General features: G+C 41.0%; 1 protein-coding gene across 3 annotated transcripts in view; it reads right to left on the bottom strand.

Annotated features, from left to right (window-relative positions):
* Positions 1–22,955, bottom strand: part of bab1 (bric a brac 1) — a 423,053-nt gene that overhangs the window by 397,874 nt on the left and 2,224 nt on the right. For 2 of the 3 annotated variants that reach the window (XM_019043709.2, XM_019043708.2), the window contains exons 2-3: positions 22,408–22,451; positions 13,695–18,024 (exon numbers count right to left, since the gene is read on the bottom strand). In XM_019043709.2, the coding sequence (XP_018899254.2) occupies positions 14,688–17,672 (2,985 nt within the window). In that variant the 5' untranslated portion in view covers positions 17,673–18,024; positions 22,408–22,451 and the 3' untranslated portion in view covers positions 13,695–14,687. Of the gene's footprint in view, positions 1–5,517; positions 5,559–13,694; positions 18,025–22,407; positions 22,452–22,955 lie in introns of those variants that run through there. The other variant, XM_019043711.2, reaches the window with a different exon arrangement.

The raw sequence follows: 22,955 nt of genomic DNA, 5'->3' as shown, positions 1-22,955 counted from the left end.
AGTCAGTCAATTGGAGAGCTCGGACACTATGTTCGAACGATGAAAACTTATGAAGAGGGTGATCAAAGGTTAAACCCTGGACTGCAGGCGCGTGCTCTATGGATCAAACTAAGATTTTTTTCTTCTATGAGATGATTTCCAATAGTGCTTTTCAAGAGGACTACAGCCCTTCCCTCCACACTTCTGAGAAATAAATAGGTTTCCCTACATTTTGGCAACGGTAAAGCACCACATTTCATGAAGATTGGAATGCAGCCAAAATCTGATGCGGTGAATTCATTGGAGACATTAGAAAAATCGAAATCCTGGTTAAATTTGGGCTTTCCGAGTCCAAAAAATACCACCTTCAAATGCCTGAGAACATAGTAACTGGCCTTCAAGTCTAAGGCCCCTCTCCCCTGAAACCCAGTTTTAATTGTGATTTCGATTTTTCTGATGCCACTAATGAATTCAGCGTATCAAATTCTGGATACATTAATTTAATGTGTTCATGAAATTCGGTGCATTACCGTTGCCAAGATGCAGGAAAGACAATTTATTCCCCAAACTTTTGGAAAGGCTGTGCCGGCTGTAGTCCTCTTCAAAATCTGTTTCGGAAAAAATTGCACAAAGTTTGGACCCATAGAACACGGTCCAGTAGTTTAGAGGTTGAACTTTGAATTACCCTCTATATCTTCGTTTCAGGATTCCTGCGTTCTCTTAATACTTGCGTTCAATAGTAAAAAAAAAAAAAAAAAAAATCTCAACTAATATCCTTTTATTTTATTGGTCTGATTAAGCTCTGCTTGGTACTGCTTTCAGAGAGCGGCAAAATTCAAACAAGCCAATCAGATTTAAATATTGCAAATCGATAAAAAGAATGACATCATAATTCCACGTTAAATTGGCGGTTTTTTTGCAAAATCTAGGGATTTTTTGGAGATATTTCAGCAACTCTGGGGATTTAGGGATTTTTAGCAAAATTTAGGGATTCGGTCTTGGATCTCTGACAGGATTGCTCCATTTTCCCTTTTATTTCTTATTTGTCTCCCCTTTGTCTTCTTTGTCTATAGCTTTGTCTATCAATTCCAATAATCATCCCGCTGACCAGGCAACATAGTGAACTCGCCTGGCCCCAGAAGATGGAGTTCTCTCGTTTCGCCGCGGATAAAACCCTCCTATTAATTATTGTTATTGGTCGTTGCTCTTGCGTTGCTTCGGCCCGGGATGCCTCGAGGCTTCTCCTGGTCGATTATCGATATCTCCCCATTTGAAGCTGTGGTAAAGAATCGATTATTAAGGTGCTCGTTGCGTACACCCAGTTTATCGATCCTTTTCTAAAGGTTTAAATGGCAGATCAATCGATATACCACACTTGCGTAATTACGTACATCTAACAGTCGATAAAGGCTTGCCGGCGGCAAACATTTCATTTCTTCGACATAAATGTGTGCAAGAATCTTAAGAGGGTTGAAGCACGACCCTATTGCACGAGGGAGTGGGACAGCGGCAGGGCGTGCTTTGCGATTTATCGATTGTTATGCCATTTAAACCAATGAAAAAGGATCGATAAACAGGGTGTTCGCATCGAACACCTTGATAATCGATTCTTTACCATAGGTTTAAATGGCATAACAATCGATAAATCGCAATTCACGCCACGCCACTGGAGAGGGATGACGGGTAGGAAAATGAGAGGCCTACGGGATCCCACTCAAAAGTATCCACATACAATTTCAAGGGTAAAAAAAAATACACGCAAGGTTTTTGAGGGTAAAAAAAACCCGGAAGTCAAGAAACGCTTATTTTATTTAGCTCTCATTTCTTATAAAAGAACTAACGGACGGGTTTTCTTGAAAATGTATGCGGATTTGTTACACCCATTTCACGTAAAAGAGCTTGATGCAAAAACGGCTTTTTTCGCCCCCCCTCTGGAAGTTCTTCAGACTTTGTCTATTGATTACTCATACTTGAGCGCTTCTTTTCCCAAATTTTCAGACCCCCAAAAAATTTTGGGGGGGAGCTAGGGGGGGTGGAAGTCAAAACCTGTGAACCTCGATATCTCTTGAACAAAGAAAGATATCGAGGTCCGGTTTGGACGAAAAATCGTCTAAAATTGCATACTTTAAGATTCTAAAGGTCGAAATCCCGATATCACATTTTTAAGTCAACATATGTGCTTTTTTCCAGTTTTTAGGTCTAGAAAATTTCTTTTAAACGAAAAATTTACAAAGATCTCAATTTTTTATTTGAACCAAAACCAGTTTTTTAAATTGTTCGTCTTTTTCCGCATCCAACGAGTGGTCCATTAAGCTGGGGAACCAAACGGTTCCGGAGTTATGATCGATTGAAGTTTCCGCTCAACGCGCGCCGACCGATTTTCGCGCGCAAAAAAGTCGGATTTGACTGTTATTAGATCAGATTGAATGTTCAAACTGAGCAAAATGCTTTATTAGGGACTCTTGAGGGTCGCTGAGTTCAGAAATTACCGATACTTCCAAAAAATTCACGTTTTTAAAATTGCAGCTTCGGACAGGACCACTGAGCGGCCGGTCGGCGCTCAGTGGGCCTCTAAAATAGCGCTGCGGAGCTGTAATTTTAAAAACGTGAATTATTTGGAAGTATCGGTAATTTCTGAACTCAGCGACCCTCAAGAGTCCCTAATAAAGCATTTTGCTCAGTTTGAACATTCAATCTGATCTAATAACAGTCAAATCCGACTTTTTTGCGCGCGAAAATCGGTCGGCGCGCGTTGAGCGGAAACTTCAATCGATCATAACTCCGGAACCGTTTGGTTCCCCAGCTTAATGGACCACTCGTTGGATGCGGAAAAAGACGAACAATTTAAAAAACTGGTTTTGGTTCAAATAAAAAATTGAGATCTTTGTAAATTTTTCGTTTAAAAGAAATTTTCTAGACCTAAAAACTGGAAAAAAGCACATATGTTGACTTAAAAATGTGATATCGGGATTTCGACCTTTAGAATCTTAAAGTATGCAATTTTAGACGATTTTTCGTCCAAACCGGACCTCGATATCTTTCTTTGTTCAAGAGATATCGAGGTTCACAGGTTTTGACTTCCACCCCCCCTAGCTCCCCCCCAAAATTTTTTGGGAGTCTGAAAATTTGGGAAAAGAAGCGCTCAAGTATGAGTAATCAATAGACAAAGTCTGGAAGAACTTCCAGAGGGGGGGCGAAAAAAAGCCGTTTTTGCATCAAGCTCTTTCAAGAAGATCTCATTTCTTTTATTTTTTAGTTTCTAGAAAAGAAAATTGTTGATTTTTATAAAAAAAATTGAAGAATCACTGCATCTAATAGTTTTTACCTTCATCCTAATTCGTATGGTTTTTGAAACGTTAACCTACCTTCTCGATTTTTATAAAGCTAGATTATTAAGTTCATCAATTTTTTCTTACTTTTACCTTCACTGTATAATTATATAATTTTCCATTTTTCTTATTTGTGCGTCTTTTTTTCTCACTATTAACCTATCTCATTTTTGTTCACCAGTTTTTGTACCGGCTCGTATCTTTAACCCCCCCCCCCCCCCCGGCCCAGTAAATCTGAGATTTTCAAAAGTATACTTGGTATACTAGGTAGTATACTTATTCCACCAGCTGGGGAACGAGGCAACGCCCGTCGACGATCGATGCGATCGAGAGGAAACCATTAACCAATCACGAAGCGATCAATCGTAGCCATCGATCGAGTCTGTGTACTTATTTCAATCTCGGCTCAAATAATCCAGTCCCTTCTCTTTCCCAGTTTGCGGAATCCGTCCAGCTTGCTAGTTTGTGCGAAGGAATGTAAATATTTCGAACGCGTTGATTGGGGGAACGCTGCTTTTTCCAGCACTCAGCGGCAACAGCGCGAGGCGCGTAATGAGATTTCGATTCGGGGGCGTAACGCCCGCTCCGCCGAGCCATTGTTTTAGAAAAAATGTTTCGTTTTAAAATTGCAGAACAAAACATGAAGAATCAAAACCGCGGGGCACTTACGTCCTTTTCGACAAAGATAATAGGTACTTTTTGCAAGGTATCATCGGTCCAAAATAATCGTCGGTCGCCGGAAAACCTGAATGGGATACAAGGCCAGATCTGAACTGAAAAAAATGACACGGTGTTTTTACTAGAAAAGGGTAAAATTGCAAGAATTCAGGGTTCTATTTGATCCCAATTTGTTCTTGGTAAAATTACCATTTATGGAATTGGTAATTTTACCGAGAAGTCTCGGTAAAATCATTGAACTTTCTCGGTAATTTTACTGGACCTTGGTAAAAACGCCAATATTTTTTATCGACTGTGGTAGCATTACGAGATAAAATGGAAAAGTTACCGGAATGGATTTACCAATAAAAGTGGTATTCTTACCTGAAAAGAACAGTAAAAATACCGGTTTTTAGGTAAGCTTCCAGTCTGTCTTCGTGAAATTACCAATAATTAGTAAAAAAAGTGAGATAGTAAAGGTACCAACGGACCTTAGTAAAAACGCGAGAATTCTTTCGCTTCAAAATCTTGCGAAGAAAACTCGCGAAAGAGAGACCCTATAGTTGGTCTATCATTTACCCCATAGTCTTCAACAACCACTCGTTTCAACCAATGTGATCGCTTCATCTCTCTTTGTCTATTGCTTTGTACATTAATTTGAAGAATCAGTCCGCAGAGCTTTTAAATGAACAACATTCTGCAACTCGGAACTACAATTTCTGCCTCGGTTCAGGAACAATGCATGTGCCTTAAGTTTCCCTATGCACAAAAGGGTGTTTACGAATGAGCCAGAGAGTGTAGTTTCTAATTGCAAAATGAAGTCCAAATCATACTCCTATCCTGCTGGAGGCCCCTCTTACTTCCTGCGGCGAGGAAATATTGCAACGCGATAAATATTTAAGGAATAACATTAAAATATAATGCCTCGACTGGGAGGAATCTGACTCACCCTAGATTGCGAGGGTATGATCTCTATAATCGGGAGTTTACATACACATGTCTCGAAACGCCCACTAAATAAACTCTTCTCCGTTCGAATCATTCTAATTCAAGGGAAGGCCAATATCGGTAAATTAGATACTATTGCCGCAATCCTACCGACCTAAAGAGAAACGCCCTATGAGTATTCCAATACTGCCGAGAGAGACTACATACTGCGATCACACGTTAAAATTTCTGGTTTGTTCGACCATTAAAAGCACCTTCGTCGTTGCCAAACAGTGCTGTAATTCAACACTTTCTTCCCTTTCAACTCCATCTAAAATAATGATCGAAATTTCCCCCCTTGAAGTTGTGGTACAGAATCGATTATTGAAGTGTTCGTTACGAAGACCCTGTTTATCGATCATTTTCCATATGGCAGATCAATCGATAAATCGCAAAGCATACCACGCCGCTGCGAGTTTTCACACCATAATGTAACATTACGGAGAAAATGCTGAACTTGGCATAATCTTCTTGACACGCTGCCTCAAAACAAACATTAGACGCTTCATGCAAGAAACCCAATGACACCGACTTAAAAACCGGAAAAAATTCAAGTTTCACTTACCGAAAAGCCGCAAAAGAGTTCCATAAGCAAAAAACTCTGACCTGTCAACAAAAGGGTTTCGAGTTAGATAAGAATATCAAATGGGAGCAACACCTTGTACATAGACAAAGAATTTATGAAGCAGGTTATATCTACAGTAGCTTTGAGATCATAGAATTCGATAGACAAGTTATAGATAGAGGAGACAAACAGAGAATGGAGCGATCTTATCGGGTGAAACGGGTGGTTGCAATGGACAAAAAAGGTTAAGTAAAAGACTAACTAACGGTAACCCCGGGAGAGACCGTTTAATCAGTCCATCATTCCCTTTATAGTTTGAAGAATCACTCGTTTCAACCAATATGATCGCTCCATTTTCTCTTTGTCCATCTCTTTGTTTATCTCTATAGTCTATACTCAGCTCCTTGCCTCTTCCAGGATCGATATTTTTTATGTATTTAAATGGAGGAAACACAGTGTTGCCAACTTACAAAATCGCTTCGTCCAAAATCGGCATTTTTAATAGATTTTAAATGGGGGAAACCTAGTGTTGCCAACCTTGCAAAATTGCCTCATCCAAAATCGATATTTTTAATATATTTAAATCACGGAGACACAGTGTCGCAAACTTGCAAAATTGCCAGTGATATTCATATCTGGAACTCCAGAGAGTCATAGAGTTTTCCCCGAGAAAAGCCCGGCTTAACGGGAGAAAGCTTGACTCCTCATCAGGGAGTGAGCCTCTGAAAATCAGGGAATGAGCATTGCCAAGTTTTCTAGACACCATATATAGTTTCCGTTTTAAAAATAAAATTCAGCTCGCCGCCGATTTACTAAAATTTTAAATTTCCCCGTCGTTTTGACGACGACGGCAATTGGTTGACGAGTTTTCATTCAAGTTTTCTAACTTTTTGCTAAATTTGAAAGTTATTTGACGAAATGTACATATGTAAATCTACTGGATTACATTTTGCAATAAGGAACCACTATTTTTGGTCCATTTTAGAAACAACATACATGCCATTAGTTTCCCAATATAGATTATGTGATTTTATGGAAGAACCAGAGATAGTGGTTCCGTTTTGCAAAATGTAATCCAACTTTCCTTCCCTTGCGTTTAAGTCTCCGGCGCAGTGGCGAGGCATGAATGATCGATTATCGATAATTCCCCATTTGAATCTATAGTAAAGAATCGATTATTAAAGTGGTCGATACGAATACCCTGTTTATCGATCCTTTTTCATAGGTTTAAAGTGACTGATCAATCGATTCATCGCAAAGCACGCCACGCCACTGGAGAATTTAAACTTTTGTCTAGTAAGCATGGATCGACAATAAAACGTATCGTATAATATTGTTTGTCAATCAAGGTCGCTCGACAAACTTATTGAAAGCCGATCATACTTCGATATTTTTTCCCGCTCGCTGAAGCCTTTATGGAGTCGAATAATCGACTTTCTGTCGCAACTTCGATCAATAACACTATAATATGTGATGATATTTTAATGAACGGGATTATTATACAAGCGCTTTTGATAAATATTCAGTCGACTGTCAGCTTATTGTTAATATTGGTAGACAAAGTTATAGACAAAGAAGACATAGAGAGTATGGAGCAATCCTATTTGTTGAAATGGGTAGTTCTTATGGACTAAGCGGGTAAATGATGGACTAACAATGGGACTAACAATGGGGTCCCTCGCGAGTCGCCGTTAATTAGTCTATGCCTATACCTCCTATGTCCATTGCAACCACCCGCTTCCACCAATAGGATCCCTCTATATCCCTGTTTCCTTTGTCTACAGCTTTGTCTATCCATTTCAACAATCAGTCCGCTGATGTTCATATCGTGTGGTCAATGGAAGATTCTCAATTATTCTAATGATTGGAAGATTCAAATACGTCATTCAAGAGGTCAATAATAGCGGCTCAGGCCTCAAATAAACGCGGCTCAATAAACACATAAACCTCAATGACAATCGGTACTTAAGACAGTACTGATAAATTCCGGATCTCTCCGGCTTCTCCCAATCTTGACAGCATAACATTTTTCACATGACTTTCGTGGCATTCATAAACATCTGTTATTTGAGACAGGTAAAAAGCTAAGAGTTCCTTCAATTCCGAGTGATACCACATACCTACTTCGGAGTTCAAATAGTTGCCCGCTTGATTTCCGCCATAAACGATGGGAGCAAGACACCTACATTCGTAAACGTCAGTAATTTGAGACACTAGACAATCATGATTTTCCTTCATTTTCACGAGATATCACAAACCTACTCCGGCTACGGACACAACCGGCTACTAATATGGAGGATGTAAGGGAAATACATCAGACTTCCAGAATTTAGGAAGGGAAGGGGGGGGGGGGCTTAAACCCCCGTGAAACACGCACCGATGGAAAATATTTAACGGAGGAAAAGTTTTATTTTGACCAGTAGAAGACGCTCTTGCAGTCCAGTGGTTTAACCTTGGATTACCATGTGTGATAAAGAATCGATTACTGACGTATGCACTCATAATCGATCCTTTTCCATGAGATTACGTAGCATGGTGTCAACGATTACGGTGTCAACAAACAGTTTTTCTAAGTTTTTGTTGACTCCATGATCATCCAAAAATAAAACAATTCTGACTCTTATGAAAGGTGATCACGGTGTCAACGATCACAACGTCAACAAAACTTAAAACTTCCTTCTATAACATCTTTCAGATTTCAAGTCTTGTTTTCGTTGTGTTCCAATTTAATCTAACCAACCATACGTGGCACAGATATCTCCTGTTCACTTAACTTTTTAATTTTACTTATAAGGAAGATATTTGTTTGTTTGTTGACACCGTGATCGTTGGCACCATGATCAGGGTCCATTTTTGCGTTTTACTGCCTGAGCACGACGTCAAAAATTGTTGACTTCATGGTCAGATTTTAGGTTTGTTGACACCATGCAACGTTACCTTCCATGAGTGTAAATGGTTCCATCGGTTCATCGCAAAATATCCACATTACATCGCACGTCCTGCCGACCTCGACTCCACAGTGCAGTGACACGGGAGTGTCGCGCCTGGATTTCGCGGCCCGCCACATACCGAACAGTGGCGTGGCTTGCTTTGCGATGTATCGATTGATCTGCCCTTTAAACCTACGGAAAAGGATCGATAAACAGGGTGTTCGCAACGAGCACCTTAAAAATCGATTCTTTACCGTGGTTCCAAATGGGAAAAAATCGAAAATCGATCATTCACGCCTCGCCACTGACACCGAAGGCATAAAACGAGGAGGCTCTTTCAACCTCCTCCCCCTTTCATCTCCTACACGAAAAGGGAGAGGGGGTCGTCACCGCCTGTCAGGATCACGAGGGTGGTTTTCGATCTGGGAAGTGTGCTAATTAAAGCCCTCGATACGACTCCAGAATGTCGAGCACTTTGATGAGCCTAATTATACTACACCCGCGATACGGGGTTGAAAAGGGTTGAAAAAACTCAAGATTACCGCAGTTGCGAGATTTGCGGGGTTCCGAAACCACCCGACTTTTCCCCGATTTCACCAGCAGGATCTTCGACTACATGGGGTAGGTGACATTCCGCAGGCTCCTCTTGGTTTAACCTCTTTTCAGTGGCGTGGAGTGTTTTGCGATAAATCGATTGATCTGTCATTGAAACCTGTGGAAAAGGATCGATAAACAAGGTGTTTACAACGAACACCTTAATAATCGATTCTTTACCATAGTTTCAGATGGGGGAAAATCCTTAATCGATCATTCACGCCTCCTCACTCCCTCTCTTCGCGAAAAAAGTAAAAAATCCCTACGTGCGAAAATTACTCGCCAGGCCAAAGTTCCTTACTTTTAGCCTATAGACACGATCGCGAGGATCCTCGCATAATTAATTATGTGAAGACCTTTTCTAGCTGTAACAAAATGCCCAAGTTCGACAACCTCGGTTTTTCGAAAAAACTAGAGGGCGATAGAAAAATACTAAACATAATTGTAGTGTGTAATATGTGTACTGCAGTTCAATGCTATTAACCCTCCCTCCCCCCTCCCCCGGTAAACTACTCGTAAGCCAACCTCTCATACCGTTCTTCTCGTTCTTCGAATTACGCAGGGCTGCCTTGATATCCCCCGTCCCCTTCTCGCGAATTCGTCCAAAATTTACGCTGAAAATAGTTATGTTTATTTGATTTTGAGTTCTTTAAGCGAGAAACTTACAAAAGCCTATCCGGCGAGCGATTATCCCAACAGAAGAACATGACCGGATCAGTTTAACGTAGGCGCCTCACATGGTTGAATTTGCGAATTCAGCCACCAGAAATTCGCAATTCATTAAGTTAGGCCATCGGAGCATGAAAGGGATTTTTGTCCCCCATATTTTCTTTTCGGTTGGTGATATCCACAACAGCGTAACCACAGCTTATCTGCCTGGAGAGAGCGGATTCTCGTAAGTCAAAAGAGCGCTGATTGGATAAAGGTCAGCAGAATAGTTGCACCTACATTATAGTGTTTCAAAATCTCATCTCCCATATTAATTTTTGGGAAGGAAGCAACTAATGTCCCCGCACGAAAATTATCGCATTTTTCTTGCCCACACGAAGGCTGATTCCACAAAATTTTATGCTAGAACTAAGGGGCACCTTGAACCACCTTCGCGGCCAGCGGAACCGTCGAACTCGCTCGTTGGCGGTTATTGAGCAAATAATTTTAATCGAATAACAAAAGGATGTTTCAAAGAAAAATTTCCCGCCAAACAATATTCTTGATAACTTTCTCCTTACTCTGAATTTTGAATCCTTTTTTGGAAACCGACCTTGACAGGACCACATATGTATAGCAGCTGTCCATGACGAAACAAAGGCCTCTGAAAGTAAAGACCTCCCCTATTAAAACTTTGACCTTTGAACAGGGGTGCAGAAACTTCTGAGGGTTCCACCAAAATAAATTTAGGTTCCCCCATTTCAAGTTTCTGCAGAATTTAGCTCGACACACGCAACGCGTTCGACCGTTGGGTTCCCTCAAAACAGCGCGGTCAACAGTTTGGTTCCCCCCAAAACCAAATAAATTTAGGTTCCCCCATTTTACGTTTTTGCAGAATTTTGCCCGACACATAAAGTAACGCGGTCGACAGTTAGGTTCCCTCAAAGGAGCGCACTCAACAGTCAAGGTTCCCCGTAAACCCTAAATGAAAAAATGAAAAAAAAAAAAAAACCAAGGTTCCCCCAATTTTTTCGTCCTCACATGGGTTCCCTCATTTCACGCAAACGGCCGGTCGCGTGGTTGGGAAGTTTCTGCACCCCTGCCTTTGAACTCCCCTCCCTCACCCCGTCCATCGAGCATCTTAATAATGATTTTATTAGCATAGAGAGGATGTTGTTTGGTTTTCTCGCGAAGATGAAAACAGGGCATGAGATTTTGAAACAGCGCAATGTAGATACAGCTGTTTCGCTTGAATCTGTCCCATTCTGCCGTGCTAAGGAAAAAGGCCGTATGAACATTCGAGAGTTGCCAAATTTCTCCGAATAAAGCATGTATTTTTGAGGAAAGCCATGCTTATTTCTCCTTGAAATTTTCTGATACTTTAGATTGAACTACGAGCCAAATAGTCAAAAAATGTTGAAGAAAAATCTGAACGATTTTCCCGGTAAATTCACGATTCATTGAAGGAGATATGGCAACGTCTGGAGGCTCATACGGCGTTTTTCCTTAGCACGGCAGCATTGCGACTCTCGGGGCATCGCAAAGGAGCCGATGAGCTCAATGGCGATGCTTCCGCGACGCGGCACGGAAAAGGGTTCAGCCAATTGAAAGAGGTACCTGCACTCCCAGCAAGGAGAAAGGGGTAGAGGCGGAAAAGGGACCCAATTTCCACGAGAACCACGGCCTTTTTCAACACGGACGACGATTTCAAGAGGGACGCAGTTGCTTCCGTGGAAGTTGAGTGCGGTGTCAAGCGACTCGCGGGTACGGTTATGCACGAGGCCTCCAATCAGAGTGAGAGCAACTTGATACTGCACGGCGCTACGTCGCTACGTGCAAGGAACAGTGGGTTGTTCATTGAAATTCATCGACAAAGCGAAAAACAAAATGGGCCAAAGGAAAATAGAGCGATTCTATTGGTAGAAATGGATGGTTTCAATGGACGAAGGAGGTATGTAATAGACTAACTGACAACAATGGAGAATTTGCACGCACTTTTTTTATTGCTTCATTTGAAAGTGCCTAAAGAGCTGATTTTGCAGTATTTTTATAATTTTTTTTCGGATATGGGAAATAGTATAAAAATAGATTTAAAGGTGAGAAAATGCGCCGCCTAGTGACTTCATCTAGCGGCATTTCCCATTTAAACACACGTATTTTAGCAGATTAGATCATTTTGTCATATCTCCGCGAATAATTGTTCAATTTATGAACCAAGTGTATCCTCGTGTTCAGTTCACTTGGAGTAGCGTCCATTCAAACACAGAATGCATCACATTTTAGACACCTGCAAATTCTCCACTGGCATGTTGCAAACTTTAACTAGAGTAAAAAGTGGAGTTCTGTCTTTCTTACAACTTAGCTCAAAAATCACGATGAGCGTACTGGCAGAGTCCTAAATGCATCCCTACAATTCCTGTTTTTTAGATCTTGATTTCATTATCTGACGTTAATCTGTATATTTAATGAAATAAATTTAATTTATTTAAATCATGTAGATAGATATACAAGAAAAATTCTTGTAGTAGTTACGTTATACTTAAATAAAATTTCTTCAAGAAGAAAAAAGAAAAGAAAAAGACATTCCTAACTTTACAATCTCCGTAAGTCATACGCGTTTCGTTTTTAAAGCTTCCTACTGCAAAAACGATGCTACGGCCCAAGTAAACATTTTGTGGGAGGAGTCGTTTCATTCAACCCTTGCGCGATAGGATGCTATGTAATATTCAACATGGCCGACGCCAACCCGCCAAAACACACGTGACGAGACGGGATTTTTATCAAGCGGAGTGTTTATGTTTACATTTTCCTTGCGCTGATAAAGACCATGGTGCGTCCTCACGATTTGCGCGCAAGAAATTGAGCCGTGTTGAAAATGGACCACTAGACAAGGTACGAATTTCAGCATTCTGATACATGTTTCTCAACCAAAATTTCACGTAGAGCACGATACGCACAACGAAAATTACCAAAATCAACTCCTGACGAAGATATTTAATGATTTTGATGCGTGAATTCAAACCACCCGCTCATGAAAACTCAATGCTCTACGTGATTCACATCGCGCGCTAAATGTTTATCATGACAGTCTCTGCGATGTAAAAATCTTCAACTTCAATCTTGACACTTTGGCTCAGCTATAGCAAATTACCAATAGTTTGAACAACACATGGTGGAAAATGAACATTGCTCGATTGAGAAGCTTGCTGAAACCGTTGTAGTGCGCGATTTGACTCACGTAGAGCTTTGAGTTTCTTGTGAGCGGGCAGTTCAAATTCCTCGTAATCAGTGCGAAATAAAAACGTTAATATCTTCATTAGAAGTTGATTTCGGTAATTTTCGTAGTGTGAATCGTGTTTTGCGTGAAATTCTGGTTAAGAAACATGTATCAGATTGCTTAAATTCGTACCTTGTCTAGTGGTCCATTGTGCAGCACCCTAGTGCGCAAGGGGAAACCAGTCAACGTCTCCGCTGAAGAATTGAAATATTGATGATATTTAATAAATATGAATACATACATCATACATGGACGTATTTATGCTAAAAAGAACCGTGTTGCAAGCAAATCCTGTGCACACCCGTGTCACTATCTCATGACACTATTCATACTCAAGTCAAATATATGTCCATTTTTGGTATTCCTATTCCTCTCACTTAAAGATTTTGCAGACTACATCTCAATGACAGACAAAATGTTTGCTTAATGCGTCACATAAATGGTAACGATTCTCGCAGATTCGCAACACTGTTTTTTTTTTCATTTAAACCAAGTATCGATTATAGGCCGGCTTCGATAGATATAGATTGTTTTCACTACAATTGTTTCGATTGTTTTCGGTTGATAAATGGACGAAGCCCAATGCTGCTAATTCGTGAAAATCGCCCCTGGTTTCAAGCTGCTTTCTGTCTATTCAAAGAGAGTGCATTTTAATAGGTACTTGATCGTCATGGTGGAATACAGGCTCAACGCAATAGGGATCATAAGCAAATAACAGTTGCGTAAAGTCCATTAAAATTTGTTTGTATTAGCCGAACAGTCAAACGATTCTTGTAAAAAATCAGGGATTAAAAAATACAGATTTCTCTAGAGTAAACAGATTAAATGACGTAAAATCGCCAAAAGTCAACGAGGTCAACAGTCTCAATGGAGAAATATTAGGTATCTTCAGTCATTGGTAAAACAGCGAGAGAATCCATTTGAACACAATGAACATGTTGACAGTGAAGCGAGGAAAATTAAAAATGACATTTTCGCAACCTTGCATATACGTACTCTTAGAAAATTTGCCGAGATACAGAGAAATGGGCGTGCGATTTAAGAAAATTCAGAATTAAAAACATTTAAAACGTGACAAGAAGTGGAGCAAATCGGTCGATAAATATAAGAAGACAAAAAATTGTTACAAAAGAGGGTGAAGGGGGAGGGATGAAAATGGTTGATATCAGAATATGAAACATATTTTTTACAAAGTTTTCCGAATTTTCGATGGAGTTCTGTTGAGCATAACATAGCCGTTGTCAAAATATATCTAGAAAAACAATGATTATCCCCGAAAACTTGGGGAGAGGGGACCGTGCCTCTTTCAAAGGACATGTTTGAAAAAAAACTTTCTGCAAAAAAAAAGTCTTATTTTTACCCATTTATTTTATTTTTCTGTTATTTCGTCGTCTTATTCTTCTTCTGTTTCTCTTTTCATTCTTCTCCTGCTTCTTCCGCTGATTCTTCTCCTTCTTCTTCACGGGTTGCGCCTGCTTCTTCCGTTCCTCCTTCTTTCATTCTTCTCCTGCCATTTCTTTGTTGGCTTTTTCCGTTCCTTCTGCTCATTCGTCTCCGAATTTTTCTCCATCTATTTTTTCGCGCTATTACTTCTTCCTCTTTCTCCTGCTTCTAATTCCTCCCCTTCATTATTTTCATCATCCTCTCCTGCTAATTATTCTTGTTCTCCCTCCTCATCATTTCTGCCATCCTATCCTTCAAACATTTCTTCTTTTCTCGTTTCAGAGCTCAATAGCCGCACATCGCCGGTGGATGTGATTCGAGAGGTAGCCTTTCTTCCGGTAGCCCACTCCGCAATGATGGCAAGAATAAACGGGCGGAACAACAAAAGCCTCGGATTCCGGTTCTCTCGGCGCGTTCTTTTCGTCGGACTCTTCGATTTTCGGATGCTCCGATCGACAATGGTCATCCAGTTCCCGGGGCTCATCGAAATAAGCACAACAGAGCCGACAGACCTTCCCGTCACTCCTGAAGCGCGACACCAGATGACACTTGAGAAAGGCCTCTCTGCTGAAGACCCTCCCGCAGACATCACACTTACGTCCCGCTTTCGTGACGGTGAAGTCCCTGATCCCGGGTCGCTTCAGGTGTTTCGTCAGACAGCTGCTCTTCGAGAAGGAGGACCCGCAACCTTCACAGCTCGGCCTTAGGGTGGAGCTGAGAGGCTTCGGCGCGGGTCGGTGGGCCCAGCGCATGTGCCGACTGAACGAGTAGGAGTCGGCGAAAGACGCCCGACATACACCGCAAACGCGGGAGGCTGTATTCGCCCATTGGCGATGTCGCGCCAGGTGAACTTTCAAATAATCCCTGCTCAAGTATGATTTGCCACATTCTCCGCACTCGAAAGTTCTCTCGGGACCGGCAGGGCGCGTGCGGCCGTGGACGCTTTTCATGTGTTTTTGCAGCGAATCTGGGCAGGAGAAATATTTCCGGCATTTACGACACCACGGACGTTCTTTTTTGGCGCCGTTGAAACATTCCGGCGTCCGGCTAACGTAGCCGAAAGAAACACCGGCGAGTTTTTTCTTCCTCGAAGCGGCTGCTTCGCAACTGTACAAAAGGTGTTTGATCGCATTTTCCTTCCTAGAGAAAAGTTTTCTGCAAGGATTGCAACGGGACAGCCCCGTTGTTTTGTCGAACGTTACAGTATGTGAAGTGGGAACTGACACATTTCGGGGGTGAGCACTATCGTCTTCGACCCTGGAGACTTGATCCTTGCCTTTCCGCGCTTCCTGGCTTTCATTCCTCTTAGAGGAAAGTTTCCCACAATGGTTGCGATGGTGCATCGCTGTTGTTACGTCTTGAGTTACAGAATGTTGCGATGTGGGAATCGGAACCTTGCCATCTTTCGCATAAGCGCTATTATAGGCTTTGCTCCTAGACACTTGAGCCTTGCTCTTTGGCGTCTCCTGGCATTCACCATCCTTTGAGGAAAATTTCCCACTAGGATTGCGACGATACATCGCCGTAGCCTTATCGGACGTTACAGTGCTTCGTAAGGAACGAACCTTGAGATTAGGCGCAAGAGCGCTGGTTTCGTTCTCGACCCCGGAATGTTGACGCATGCATTTTCGCATTTCCTTACTCTTACTTGCTTTAGGCTCATTGCAATTCTCCTTCTTGGCCCTTATTGTTTCTTTCTTGCATCTTCGGTTCGGTGTCTGTCTCTTGCGCTTAGTCACGCCAAAACGACTTGGGATTGGGTCATTGATTGGACTAGTTCGGGTAGCTTCAGAGTCCTGAGACTTTATGACTTCAGCCCTGCTGATTTGTTTCTTGCCTTTTTGTTTCTTTCTAGGCTCAGTTGCCTCGATCTTGACCGATGCACGCTCACGAGTTAGGGTTAAGCGAGCTGCTGGAAAGTTATCAAAATTTTTACGATCAGCCTCAATGGCTTGATCAAAAGCTTGTTGGTTTTTCTTATGGTGCTTTGCACAGTCATGAACTGAGGTTTGATGCTCGGTTGAGCTTGTGTGGCGTGCTGCATAGTTACCGGAAATGTGGCCCTTAGCGCTGACGACTTGATCCTTAACTATATGGTTCTTCTTTTGCTTCGTTGCACTGACACGAATTGATGTTCGAACGCTTGTGTGCGTTGCTGTTGGGTCATTAAAAGTCTTATTTCTAGTCCTTATAACTTGATTCTTCCCTTCTCGTTTTGTCTTGCGCACAGCTGCACAAATACGAATTGGTGTTTGGTCATTGGCTGAGCTTCCAACTGCTTGATTCTTCCCTTCTCGCTTTGTCTCGCGCTTAGCTGTGCCGATACGAATTAGTGTTTGGTCATTGGTTAAGCTTCCTATTGTTTGATTCTTCCCTTCTCGCTTTGTCTTGCGCTCAGCTGCACCGATACGATTTGGTGTCTGGTGATTGGCAGAGCTTATGCGCGTTGCTCCGTGGTTTGTGTCAGGATCATAACTTTCTTTCTCAGCTTCACTGGCGATGAGTTCAGTTTCGGTGTGTCGTTTGAATTTGTTATTGCAAGCAACAGCGACGTTCTGGGTTTTGTCAGACTCGATCCCGAAGGGAACCAAATTAAACGTTATAGATTTCACGTCATACGATGAGTTGCTATGGGCGAGAGATAGATAAGCTCTATCATTGCGCGAGATCTTGTCATGACCTACGTCGCTCTGTGCATATTCTACCATGGTAAGATACGATCTCGGCTCGTAAAAATTTCCAGAGAACTCAGTTTTCGCGTCTTTTAGGGGTCGATCTTCAACAGGAGACGATCCGATGAAAGAAGCGTCATTTTCCTCAAGCACGTTCATCTTCGGCGAAACGGTGGTTTCATTTTTTATATGCACCACGAGTTCCCCACATGCAGGATCGGGCCCGATGGTTGGTTCGAAATCATCATAGCCAATTCCTGGGATTGAATCCTCTGATTTGAACACCTGTACGAGCGGTTGATCATCAGGTTCGGGTTTTATGTTCATAACTGTCCATTCCAACGATCGATCTACACTAGTTACGCTTGGTTCAGTTGAATCCGAAAAAGTCGCATTATTAATTTTCAATACCTTCAATAAGGGATAAGCTCCTGGTTCATTTTTAATAAACTCTTCTTCAGTTCCCGTCTTGGATTTTGTCGCGAGACATAAGCTCTCTCCGGAAGATCCGTCCGCCGAATTGTGCATCGACTTGGAAAGATGAAACGTCTTAGAGGGCCTGCTGTCCCTTGCTTCAGCCCCTTCTTCCATTATCAAAGACCGTTCCGAGAGAAATGGAACGACAAAACTATTTGATTAAAATTTTGCCATGGGTGGAATACGAAGCTTAGAAGATTATTGGACATGAATAACGATATTCAAGTCTTTTTAAAGGCAAGTTCGTAGGCTCCGTACTCAAAACCAAACGTTTCCTTTGAAGTGTAGAATATGAGCTCTGAGGTTGCGGCTAGATGTACCTACATGAATACTAACCGAACTTTTTCCGCTTTGCTACTGATATTTAAATTGCTTCATCAGTGAGGTTGTCTACCTTTCAGCGCTGTTGACTTTGAGGTTTGCTTCGGTCATCGCAACAACAAGTAACTCTTCCCGACTGTACTTTCTAGAAACACAAATTAATTGAACGATTTCAGTATTGATGCACTCAAAAAAACAGAGCAAAAGAAAAACCCGGGAAATCACGGGTACGTAGGCAAGAAAGGAGCGGTCAGCGAAGATTTAAAATAATTTAGTGGTAAATTTTTTGGAGCGTTAAGCTTTTAAGGAGAGGGGTATCCAGTTGATCGACTGAAGAAAAGTCTTCGACGAATTGGGATGAATCAATTGATCTGTCCTTTAGACCTATGGAAAAGGATCGATTATCAGGTAAGACCTTAATAATCGATTCTTTGCCATGACTTCTACCGGGATAATATCGATATAGTAGGCTGCAAGAATGATTGAAAGGTAGACGGTGTGTCACGTCAAAAAGCGGTGAAAGCAGAGGCGATTCTAGCGAAATGCGAACACTGGGTTTCGACTGTTTCATGGGTGGAGAAGAAAGCGGGGGAAGAATAAAAAAATTCAGATAAGAATTCCTCATTTACTTCCCAAAAGAACGTAACTACAATGCAAAGATGCTAAATATTCCCTACCAAACTGCATTTTCTCTGAAAGAATCTCAGACACAGGGGTACAGAAAATTCCCGGCTTGTGAAAATGTGGAAGGCCCCCGATTTTGTGGAAAGACCAAAAAAAAGGGGGGTAGAAGGTAAAATTTCTAAGGGTTAAGAATACTGCACGTCTTCGTATCAGTCCGCGCAGAGATCCGCGATACTAGCGCATGGCAGCGGAATACTTAAACGCCACGGTTCGCGGGGAATTTCAAACTATTCATGGGGAGGGAAGTGGTGGTCTCTGATGAATTTACCGTTTCAAAATCGGGAACAGACTTAAAAGGAAAGATTTATCTGTCTTCTACATAAATTTATTCAGGATTTATTCACATTTTCAGGACCTTTCCTCATTTCCTCCAACTAGATGAGTGCCAATGAAAAGTTGTGGGAGGATGATGCAAAATGTGGAAGGACCCAGGAAATTTTATTTGATTTTTTATACATCATCCTTCCACAACTTTGGTAGTTTTTACGGATTTCAACCTGAAATTGTGGAAACCTTTGCACATTTACAGGACCTTTCTACATTTCTTCTGACTGGATGAAAGTCAATTGAAAGTTGTGGAAAGATGATGCAAAATGAGGAAGGACCCAAAAATTGCACTTTGTTTATCATTGTCCCAAAACTTATATTCTTTATTTCGCGGTTCTCTTCCACATTTTCACAGATTTCAGCTTGAAATCTTTCCAAAATTTTCTCACTGACTGAAAAACATCGATAGATGAGGGAAGATGCTACTAATGTTAGAGGATGTCGAAAATTATGACACTTTCAACATATTTTTACAATTTGCGCTTTAGCACGTCTTTTCTATTTTTTCTCTCAACTTCGAAACATTTTCCAGACTTTCCCACATTTTGGGATATCATGCGAGCTCTCTGAATGTAAGAAGATAAAATTAACCCAAGGCATATTCTAATGATAGGAGGACAGCATATTCACCCGTGCTCCGTGGAAAGCATAGTTTATTTGCTTTTGGATCTATTCGACACAATACGGGTTGAAACGCGTAAAACTTGTTACTTCGAGTATCAAAGCTTTTGAAAGGAAAAAAAAAGTCATTACTTCTGAAATTGAGGGGAAATTTTGTGGAAAAGCAACCGGAAAATGTGGAAAACCGGCAGCCGGGCGCGTGAGAATGTGGAAGCTTGGAAGAATCTGCACCCCTGCTCAGACATTCCTTACTGAAAATTTCACTGATTTTTCTTCCGACTTCATGCAAAAATCAGAGAAATTTTGGCCACAAATTGCCCCGGGTACATTCTTGTAAAAAACTAAATTGTTTGAGTGAATTTTGAAGCCTGGAAATGAAGTTACGTTCCTTCATCCGGATGGTGAAGAATTTCCAAGAGCTTTTCTTGGATATATATCTTTATTGCAATTTCTAACTACTGAATTTATCAATTTTTATCAATATAATAAAATAAAAATCAGAGTTTTTATATTTATTTCTTTATTTTTATTTATGTTGATTATAACTTTTTTTGAACTGCTACCTCTGACGTCCGTAACGGGTAACGCCGGTATTTTGACCTAATAGGGCGTTTCTTGCCTCGAAACTTTCGCCCATTAGTCCCTTAACTTTGAATTTCAGTTTTCGTGATCAAATGCCCGGGCCTCTTTCCTCATGTACAGTCCAACCCCCCCCCCCCCTTTCCACAAAAAAAACGATTATTTTCTTTGGCTAAAAGCTCCATTCGAAGGAAAAGGAAGGTTTTATTTTTAAACTAAAGTGGATTCTTCATTGTGAATTAAAAAGAAAATTGCTTTAGTCTGAGAGAACGGAAGGAACGTGTCCCACCACGCCACGTTCCGCACGCTGTACGAGTACAGTAATGAGCAGAGGGTGGAATCGCCTTTAAAAGCGTCCGATACTGCCTTGCTTTATCTCCGTGCCCGAATATTTGCCGTTTGCGCCTGCGTCACGCCGTGGGAAACTGAGACTACTAAATCTGGCTCATCTATAAAAACACCTATCTGCGTAGAGGAATTAATTGCATAAATATTGTTTCTAAAATGGGGCAGAAACAGCAGGATCTCACTGCAAAATTAAGTCGAAATGGTTGATGAATGGAACTACCCACATCATTTTCCCTAGAAAAATGCCTCGCCGAACTGCCGAAGGAGCATTTGGACGCATTTAAATCGAAAGGAACAACCTCTATTCTGACATGAGCCCTGAGATCGAAGGAAATATATACGTGACAGGGTTCATGGCAAAATGGAGACACTTACGTTTTCATTTGAAACATTTTACAAATGGAGTATGTTTATAACCATTTAAACTCGTGTAAAATATTCAAATTTTATCGCAGAACCTGGCAACAAAGCATAGTTGCCAACTGCTTTCTACGTGAATTTAGTCACAACATATCAGTAGCTCAGAGCGAAGGAGTTATGACAACATTTTACCTTGTTCAGGTTTATTATTTTATTTTCATTTCTTTCGAGGTATCACAGGAAAACTCATCGGCAATTCTGCTGGAGTTCGAAATGTTTTGAATTTCTCAATCTCCAATTTGGCATTAGACATCATTAGAACCTAATTTTTCACATGAACTCGCAATGCTGCGCTCTATGCTACCAATGATTCGTCACTCAGTGTGGGGTGAAAAATTAAGAAAAACACGGCCATTAAACGTCTCTCCTATCTTCGACTGTGTTGCTTACGTGGCCCTTGGAGCGCATTCACAAATAAAACAAACGGAACCAACAGCCAACACAACATGAAAATAGAGTAGCGAAAGGACGCACTTGAATGACGGCGCAGAGATACAACTATTCGTGCTTGATGGATGTCCGTGTTGCGTCTTCAAAATTGAAGGCGCGAGGCGTGAACGCGCAATGCTCCGTTCTATGCTACCAATGAATTGTTACTCATATCAGGGTGAAAAATGAAAAAAACAAGGACATGAAGCGTCTCTTCTATCTTCGACTGTGTCTCTCACGTGGCCCTTGAAGCGCATTCACAAATAAAACAAACGGAACCAACAGCCAACACAGCATGAAAATAGCGTAGCGAAAGGACTCGCTTTAATGACGGCGCAGAGATACAACTATTCGTGCTTGATGGATGTCCGTGTTGCGTCTTCAAGACTGAAGGCGCTATGGCGGGATGAAGCGTGAACTCTCAATGATTTTCTCTATGCTACCAATGAGTTGTCACTCATATTGGGGTGAAAAATTAAAAAACAAGGCCATTAAACGTCTCTCCTATCTTCGACTGTGTCTCTCACGTGGCCCTTGAAGCGCATTCACAAATAAAACAAACGGAACCAACAGCCAACACAGCATGAAAATAGAGTAGCGAAAGGACTCGCTTTCAGAAACATGTGTTCCAAAGAAGATCACTTTCATAAAATTTAAAAAAAAAAAAAAATTGTAACAGTTTTTCTTAAAATTTTCTTAGAACTTACTTTCTCAGAATATTCTCCATAGAACACATCAGATATTTTCTGTGGTTAGAAAACTTTAAACAAGAGGAATGGACGCTCTGACAGGGAAAAAAATTGAGACTTGCGGACCACAGCGAATCGAGCACTTGCGGGAAGACACTGAAGCGACATAGATCAAAAGGCACCGAAAGGTAGGAACAAGATGACATTTTCAAGATTCCATGGGAAACGTTCCTTGGTATTCCACCAGCATTGGAAGAAACTACTGATTTTTCAAATGAAAGATCATTTGCAACAATATTCTCTGCTTTTGCAGAGAAATGACACACAGGATTGAGAGCCATGGAACTTAAGTTTTGAGAGGTATCATGCACAAGTATTTCTTCGGAACCGACGTGCACATGAATTAAATAATTAAGACAATTTTGACTCACCAGTGAAGACAATGATAAGTGGACCATCAGCTTACAGAAAGGTACTGAAAAAGAGGAAATATTCCATTGACAAAAATCTAAAACATTCCTTGAGTACTTAATTCTCTTCTGAGAAAAACATCACACGAAATAAACTTCAAACTTCATAGGAGACACAAAAAGACTGATTTTTTGCATTTGAAAATATTTTAGTTGCGAATTCATACAATATTTTCAAGTTCTGATAATGTTAATTCAATGAAAGTTCAAGAAAAAAGAAACACTATACAGAAAGTGACATTTGCTTGGGATACTGATTTGTGGATTCAGTAAGCAAAAAATTATGTTTCATAACATGCCCTGCCTTTTCTGACCTGAAGAAATTCCCAGCTAACCAGACTTGTGTAGGAATCCCCCCCGAAAGAACTTTCAGTTGAAATCTCAAAATCCAAATTAAATAATTGCAAATTTTTATACTGGAAATTATACATCTTTCAAGCAAGGTTCTTTTCCTCAGCAACAATCACATGTAAAGTGCAAAAGTGCATCAAATATGGATGCATGTCAAT

This window comes from Bemisia tabaci, chromosome 10, assembly GCF_918797505.1.
Source record: "Bemisia tabaci chromosome 10, PGI_BMITA_v3".
Lineage (NCBI taxonomy): Eukaryota > Metazoa > Arthropoda > Insecta > Hemiptera > Aleyrodidae > Bemisia > Bemisia tabaci.
This window is presented reverse-complemented; position numbering and strand designations above follow the sequence as displayed.